This window comes from Pyrgilauda ruficollis, unplaced genomic scaffold (assembly GCF_017590135.1).
Source record: "Pyrgilauda ruficollis isolate IOZ18807 unplaced genomic scaffold, ASM1759013v1 scaffold580, whole genome shotgun sequence".
NCBI lineage: Eukaryota > Metazoa > Chordata > Aves > Passeriformes > Passeridae > Pyrgilauda > Pyrgilauda ruficollis.
In genome coordinates, this window is record NW_024527489.1 from 1 (window position 1) to 8,789 (window position 8,789).

Consider the following 8,789-nt stretch of genomic DNA (forward strand, 5'->3'; position numbering starts at 1 on the left):
CTTGGGATCTTTGATCCACGGACCCACCGTGGATCTGCGCCGTGAACCTCTGCGCCATTCCCAATCCCGTTTTTCCCCTTTTTTTCCTCCCCCTGCAGCAGGAGGAGGCGGCGGGGCAGAACCAGAGCCTGATCCAGAGGCTGCAGGACCTGGAGCAGCATTCCCGGGAATCCAGCACGCTGCAGCACATCCAGGCCACGCTGCTCTACGACATCCAGGCCCAGATCAACAACATCTCCGCGCTGGCCGACTGGGCCTGGCGCAACCCTGGCTGCCTCAGCCCCGCCGACATCCGCCTCCAGGAGGAGATGCGGCATCCAGGTGGCGGGAATGCGGCCGGGAATGGCAGCGGGAATGGGATCCGGAATGGGATCCGGAATGGGATCCGGAATGGCAGCGGGATCTCGCTCCATCCCACTTCCCTGGGGTCTTCCGTAGCTTTTCCAGCTCTGTGGGTGTGGGATGAGCTCAGGATCACACCTGGAGTTTGCACAAATCCAGGGAATCTAGACATCCAAAAAAACTACAAAAAATTCCCGGAAATTTGGAGTTTTTACCATAAAAAATTTCATTTTTTCCAATTGAAACGTCAACAATTTTTTGTAATTTCTCTGGCTTTAGTGAATTTTTTGGGTTTTTTTTGTTTTTTGGGCAGGTTTTTGGTTCTTATCCAGGAGGAGATGCAGCATCCAGGTGGAGGGAATGGGATCAGGAATGGGATAGGGAACAGGGCCAGGAATGGGGCCAGGAATAGGGCTGGGAATGGGATGCAGAATGGGATCAGGAATGGGATCGAGAACAGCAGTGGGATCCCTCTCCATCCCACTTCCATGGGGTCTTCCGTAGCTTTTCCAGCTCTGTGGGTGTGGGATGAGCTCAGGATCACACCTGGAGTTTGCACAAATTCTGGAAAAAAACACAAAAAAAAATTCCTGGAAAATGTGGAGTTTTTCCTATAAAATACTAATTTTTTCCACTCAAAAACCCAACTAATTTTTGTAATTTCTTTTTCTTTTTGTGAATTTTTTTTTGTTTTTTTGTTTTTTGGGCAGGTTTTTGGTTCTTATCCAGGAGGAGATGCAGCATCCAGGTGGTGGGAATGGGATCAGGAATGGGATCAGGAATGGGATGGGATCGAGAATGGCGGTGGGATCCCGCTCCATCCCACTTCCCTGGGGGCTCCGGTAGCTTTTCCAGCTCTGTGGGTGTGGGATGAGCTCAGGATCACACCTGGAGTTTGCACAAATTCTGGAAAAAAACACAAAAAAAATTCCTGGAAAATGTGGAGTTTTTCCTATAAAATACTAATTTTTTTCCACTCAAAAACCCAACTAATTTTTGTAATTTCTTTTTCTTTTTGTGAATTTTTTTTTGTTTTTTTGTTTTTTGGGCAGGTTTTTGGTTCTTATCCAGGAGGAGATGCAGCATCCAGGTGGTGGGAATGGGATCAGGAATGGGATCAGGAATGGGATTGGGAACGGCGGTGGGATCCCTCTCCATCCCACTTCCCTGGGGTCTTCCATAGCTTTTCCAGCTCTGTGGGTGTGGGATGAGCTCAGGATCACACCTGGAGTTTGCACAAATCCAGGGAATCCAGACATCAAAAAAACCACAAAAAATTCCCAGAAATTTGGAGTTCTTGCCATTAAAAATTCACTTTTTCCACTTGAAACTCCAACAATTTTTTGTAATTTCTGTGGCTTTAGCGGAATTTTTTAGTTTTGTTTTTTGGGCAGGTTTTTTGGTTCTTATCCAGGAGGAGATGCAGCATCCAGGTGGTGGGAATGGGATCAGGAATGGGATATGGAATGGGGCCGGGAATGGGGCCGGGAATGGGGCCAGGAGTAGGGCTGGGCATGGGATTGGGAATGGGATCGGGAATGGGATCGGGAATGGGATTGGGAATGGGATTGGGAATGGGATTGGGAATGGCAGCGGGATCCCACTCCATCCCACTTCCATGGGGTCTTCCGTAGCTTTTCCAGCTCTGTGGGTGTGGGATGAGCTCAGGATCACACCTGGAGTTTGCACAAATCCAGGGAATGTTTTCCATCCAAAAAAAAACGCACAAAAATCTGAGTTTTTACCATAAAATTGTGGAATTTTTACCATAATTTTTTTTTTTCCACTTAAAAACTCAACAAGTTTTTGTAATTTCTCTGGTTTTAGTGATTTTTTTTTTTCCTGGGTTTTTGGTTCTTTTCTCCTGAATAATTTCAGATTTTCCCTGGAATAATTTGGGATTCTCCCTGGAATAATTTGTGATTCTCCCTAGAATAATTTCAAATTTTCCCTGGAATAATTTGTGATTCTCCCTGGAATAATTTGGGATTTTCCCTGGAGTAATTTGTGATTTTCCCTGGAAAAATGTATAATTCTCCCTAGAATAATTTCAACTTTTCCCTGGAATAATTTCAGATTTTTCCTGGAATAATTTGGGATTCTCCCTGGAATAATTTGGGATTTTCCCTGGAGTAATTTGTGATTTTCCCTGGAAAAATGTATAATTCTCCCTAGAATAATTTCAACTTTTCCCTGGAATAATTTAGGATTCTCCCTGGAATAATTTGGGATTTTCTCTGGAGTAATTTGGGATTCTCCCTGGAACAATTCCGAATTTTCTCTGGAATAATTTGGGATTCTCCCTGGAGTAATTTGGGATTTTCCCTGGAAAAATGTATGATTCTCCCTAGAATAATTTCAACTTTTCCCTGGAATAATTTCAGATTTTTCCTGGAATAATTTGTGATTCTCCCTGGAATAATTTCAACTTTTCCCTGGAATAATTTAGGATTCTCCCTGGAATAATTTGGGATTTTCTCTGGAGTAATTTGGGATTCTCCCTGGAACAATTCCGAATTTTCTCTGGAATAATTTGGGATTCTCCCTGGAGTAATTTGGGATTTTCCCTGGAAAAATGTATGATTCTCCCTAGAATAATTTCAACTTTTCCCTGGAATAATTTCAGATTTTTCCTGGAATAATTTGTGATTCTCCCTGGAATAATTTCAACTTTTCCCTGGAATAATTTCAGATTTTTCCTGGAATAATTTGGGATTCTCCCTGGAATAATTTGGGATTTTCCCTGGAGTAATTTGTGATTTTCCCTGGAAAAATGTATAATTCTCCCTAGAATAATTTCAACTTTTCCCTGGAATAATTTCAGATTTTTCCTGGAATAATTTGGGATTCTCCCTGGAATAATTTGGGATTTTCCCTGGAGTAATTTGTGATTTTCCCTGGAAAAATGTATAATTCTCCCTAGAATAATTTCAACTTTTCCCTGGAATAATTTCAGATTTTTCCTGGAATAATTTGGGATTCTCCCTGGAATAATTTGGGATTTTCCCTGGAGTAATTTGTGATTTTCCCTGGAAAAATGTATAATTCTCCCTAGAATAATTTCAACTTTTCCCTGGAATAATTTCAGATTTTTCCTGGAATAATTTGTGATTCTCCCTGGAATAATTTCACCTTTTCCCTGGAATAATTCCAGATTTTTCCTGGAATAACTTGTGATTCTCCCTGGAATAATTTCAACTTTTCCCTGGAATAATTTCAGATTTTCCCTGGAACAATGCGGGATTTTGCCTGGAGTAATTTGGGATTCTCCATGGAATAATTTCCAATTTCCCCGTAACAATCCCCTTTAGGCTCTGGAAAACCCTGGAAAAACCCCCAGCCACCATTGGAACCTGGAACCCTCACTGCCAAAACTTCACCCCTGAACCTCCAAATCCAGGATTTTTTTTTCTTTTTTTTTTTTTTTTCCCAGCTTTTTCACATTTACGGGAAAAGCTGTAACCGCCTGTTTCTCCCCGCTCGCATTCCCAGAAATCAAACACGGCCGGAATTGTCCCATCGACTGCGCTTCCGTCTACTACAACGGGCTCCGGAGATCCGGGATTTACAGCATCCTGCCCTCCGTCCGCGGAATTCCCATCGAGGTCCTCTGCGAGATGGACACGGAAGGTCCGGAATTCCCCAGGGATTTGTTGGATCCCGGCCATTCCAAGGGTTGTTCCCAAGGGAATGGGGGGCGTTCGCAAAGCTGCCGGAGATCCGGGAGGGTTTGGGAAATGCTCTGGAGGGAATTTTGCGGTGTCCAGGAGTTGGAGGGATGATCCTGGTGGGTTTCATCCGGATATTCCGTGATTTGGGTTCAAAGCAGGCGTAGGGAATGATAAATCCTGGAATGGTTTGGGCGGGAAAGGGCCTTAAATCCCATCCTGTTCCAACCCTGACACCTCCCACTGTCCCAGGGTGATCCAGCTTTTCCTTGGACATTCCCAGGGGTCCAGGGATTTTCTGGGAATTCTAGCCCAGCCAGGAATTCCTTCCCAAGATCCCACAATCCCAAAATCCCAACCCTCTGGCCATGGTGGGAGCCATTCCCTGTCCTGCCATTCCAGGCCCTTTTCCCAAATCCCTCTCCAGCTCTCCTGAGTTGGATCCATCCCCATCCCATCTCCTCTCCGGGAAGGAATTTCGGGATCCAGGGGCTTCCCTGGGAATTGGGGACTCCAGGCAGGGTCTCCCTTCCCTTTTTCATCCCCGAATTCCATAAAAATCCCTGGTCCAAACTTTCCTTGGACACTGCCAGGGATTCTCTGGGAATTCCAGCCCAGCTGGGAATTCCTTCCCAAGATCCCACCATCCCAAACTCCCCTTTCCCACTGGAAGCCATTCCCTGGCTCCTGGCCCTCCATCCTTGATCCCAAATCCCTCTCCAGCTCTCCTGGAAAATCCCAGGGATTCGAATTCCGCTTTTGCTCAATGGATCTGTCCGGATTTTCCCTGGATTTTCCCGTTTCCCGTCCTCTCCCGGCAGGGGGCGGCTGGACCGTCATCCAGAGGCGCCAGGACGGATCCGTGGATTTCAACCGGACCTGGAACGAGTACAAAGAAGGATTTGGGGACCTCAACGGGGAATTCTGGCTGGGCAACGACAACATCCACAGGATGACCAGCCAAGGGGATTATTCCCTACGGATCGACCTGGAAGACTGGAATAACAAACACAAGCACGCCTTCTACCAGGTCTTCAGGTAAAACCTGGGATAATTCCCGGGATTTCAAACCCCGGGAGACCCTCAGGCGACGGGAATTCTGTCCAGGGAGGTTTCCAGGCTGAGTCCGGTCTCTCCTTCCCTTCCCACCTGGATTTCATCCCAAATTTGGGATGAAAGTTGGGATAAAGTTGGATGTGAGTTAGGGAATGTGCGGCGATTCTGTTTCCGGGCTGAGCCCGGTCTCTCCTTCCCTTCCCACCTGGATTTCATCCCAAATTTGGGATGAAAGTTGGGATAAAGTTGGATGTGAGTTAGGGAATGTGCGGCATCATCCGGCCGGGCGGGAATTCCAAATCCATGGGAGAAAGGAGGTGTTGGATCCCATGGATAATCCCTGGCTCTTCCCTGGTTTTTTCGGCACCAATTATTGAGCTCTGTGCCCAAAATCTGAGGATTTTCAGGAATTTGCCCCCAAATTCCCCAAAGGGACTCAAAATTTTTCCTGGTTTGGAATTTTGTCCTCTCCGCTCATTTATTTCCTGGAATCCTTTGGAATCTCCAGCCCTTCCCCTCTTCCCGTGTTTTATTTTCCCAATTGCATCAGCCGCATCCTGGATTATTCTGGAGTGGTCAGGAGTGTCTGGATTGTCCCAGAGGATCCCATTCCCTGTTTCCCCTGGAAATGCTCGTGGCTCCTAAAATCCTGGAATGTTTTGGGCGGGAAGGGATATTTCCAACCTCATCCCATTCCATGGACAGGGACACTCTCCACCATCCCGGGATGCTCCAGCCTTTCCTTCGACACTGCCAGGGATCCAGGGATTCTCTGGGAATTCCAGCCCAGCCGGGAATTCCTTCCCAAGATCCCAGCATCCCAAGCTCCCCTTTCCCACTGGAAGCCATTCCCTGGCTCCTGGCCCTCCAGCCCTTTCCCAAATCCCAGCTCTCCTGGAGCCTCTGGAAAAGGCTCCAAGCATTCCCTGGATCCTTCCCTGATCCAGCTGCACATTCCCAGCTCTCCCAGCCTGGCACTGGATCCATCCCCATCCCGATTCCTCCTTGAGAAGGAATTTTGGGATCCAGGGGCTTCCCTGGGAATTGGGGACTCCAGGAAGGGTCTCCCTTCCCTTTTCCATCCCCCGATTCCATAAAAATCCCCCGAATGGATTTCGAATATCCATAATCCCAGAATCCCAGAATGGTTTGTGTGGGAAGGGACCTCAAATCCCATCCCATGGACACCTCCCACTATCCCAGGGTGCTCCAAGCCCATCCAGCATTTCCTTGGATATTCCCAGGGATGCAGGGATTTTCTGGGAATATTTTTTTTTCCCCTTGGAGCTGCATCCCAAAGTATTTATCTGCTGGGACAGAATTCCAGCCTGGAGCAGCTCCAGAAGATCCTGGAATGGTTTGGCTGGGAAGGGACCTTCAATCCCATCCCATTCCATGCCCTGCCATATCCCTGGAGCAACCTGGGATAGCGGGAAGTGTCAGGGTTGGAATGGGACGGGCTTTAAGGTCCATTGCCACCCGAACCATTCCATAATTCCATGATTCCACTAATTATCTCCATCTCCGGGATTCTCCTTAAGTGTAGAGCGCTGGACAATTAAAGGGAATTTTTCCCAAGGCTCCCACATTCCTTTGTCGTGGTTTCCCAGTCTCGCTCCACCCGTTTCACCCCGAAATTCCCAAATTCCCGACTACACCCATCCCACAGAAGGGAAAACCCCTCCTCACCCTCGACTTTTCGAGGAGGGATGCCGCCCAGAGCCGCCACGCCTCAGGAACGCCCAATCCCGGCCGGAAAATGAAAACTCCCACGGAATCCCCGACAATCCCAAGGGGAAAAAATTCCTTTTTTTTGCAGCATCGAGGACGAGGAAAACTTCTACCGGCTGCACGTGGACGGGTTCAGCGGCACCGTGGAGGATTCCTTCGCCTGGTACCACGACAAGAGGAGCTTCAGCACCCCGGATTCCGGGAATATCTGCGCCGAGATTTCCCACGGGGGCTGGTGGTACCACCAGTGCTTCTTCTCCAACCTCAACGGCGTCTACTACAAGGTGAAGGCCGGGAGGGGCTCGGGAATTTTTTTTCCCAGCTGGAGATTAGTTTTCCCGCTCGAAATCAGCGGGATGGACGTGAAGGAAAGGCGGGGTGGAGAGGGGGGGATGTGAGGAGCGAGGGTGTTGCTCTGGGAATTGTGGAATTGTTGGGGTTGGAGAAGTTCTCCGCAAAATCCAACTAAACCTCCCCTGGCACAGCTGGGTCCCATCACTCATTCCCTGGGAGATCATTCTGGACTTGGTGCGGTTGGAAAATCTGTTTCCAGGCAGGAATTACTCCCAAAATCCAGCTAAACCTCCCCTGGCACAGCTGGATCCCATCACTCATCCCCTGGGAGATCATTCCCGAATTGTTGAGGTTGGAAAGTTCTCCAGGGGTGAATTCAAGCATTCCCAGCATTTCCAATCCTGCCACTCATCCCTGTCCTCCCAAATCCATCCAAGAACAGGAAATCGGCCCCAGCCCAGGGTTGGAAAACCCTTTCCAGGCAGGAATTGTTCCCAAAATCCAGCTAAACCTCCCCTGGCACAGCTGGATCCCATCCCTCATTCCCTGGGAGATCATTCCCAAATTGTTGAGGTTGGAAAAGTTCTCCAGGGCTGGATCCAAGCATTCCCAGCATTCCCAATCTTGTTCCCGTATTTCCAAGAGGTCGTTTTTTCCATGACCCCATCCTAAAGATGTTTCCAAGTGTTTCCCACTTGTAATGGTTTTGGTTCATCATTTTAATTAGCAATTAATTTAATTTTGTTAATTTAATTTTGTTAATTAAATTTTGTAATTTTGTTTCGTAAGAGTAATTAATTTATTTTAATTTTTATTATTTTTTATTTTTGAGATTTTTTAATTTAATGTGTTGATGAGTGTGGTGGGTTTGGGTTTGGTTAACCATTATTATTATTATTATTATTACTGTATTATTATTATTATTATTTATTATTATAATAGTAATTATATAATAATATTAATAATAATATCAATCAAAATATCATTCTAATAATATACTAATAATAGTATAATATTGCAATATTATCATTCTATATTGTAATAATAAAATATCATATTGTAATGTTATTATATGTTATAACAATGATATTATTAATAATATTATAATTAGTGTATTTTTTATTATTATTATTAATGTATTTAATTTTTGTTGCGAGGTAGGAATAGGAGAAAGGTAAATTTCAAACTTTAAAAGTGTATAAAGAATACTTTATTAAAAGCAATTAAAATTTTAAAAAGTAGTAAGAACCAAACCAAATTAATTTATTTTTTACTGATTTTGATAAAGAATACTTTATTAAAAGCAATTAAAATTTTAAAAAGTAGTAAGAACCAAACCAAATTAATTTATTTTTTACTGATTTTGATAAAGAATACTTTATTAAAAGCAATTAAAATTTTAAAAAGTAGTAAGAACCAAACCAAATTAATTTATTTTTTACTGTTTTTGATATTTTTATGGGGTTTTTTTTACATGTTTGTATTTTGGTTTTTTTTGCTGTGTTTTTGTGGGTTTTTTACCATTCCTGAGCTCCGTCCTGTGCTCCCCAGGGCGGCCGATATTCCATCAAAAACCGGAAGATGCTGGGCCCGGACGGGATCGTGTGGTATTCCTGGAAGGACACGGACTACTATTCCCTGCGGAAGGTGGTGATGATGATCCGGCCGCGCGCCTTCCGGCCCCACCTCTCCCCGTGA

The 8,789-nt window shown here is 45.4% G+C and overlaps 1 protein-coding gene across 1 annotated transcript; it reads left to right on the top strand.

Moving 5' to 3' along the window:
* Window positions 1–98: 98 nt before the first annotated feature.
* Window positions 99–8,789, top strand: LOC121361549 (angiopoietin-related protein 7-like; the record flags this gene model as incomplete). Its single annotated transcript, XM_041482344.1, has 5 exons — window positions 99–321; window positions 3,835–3,972; window positions 4,832–5,048; window positions 6,886–7,081; window positions 8,643–8,789. Coding segments are annotated over 5 exons (921 nt in total), but the record flags the coding sequence as incomplete, so codon positions are not given.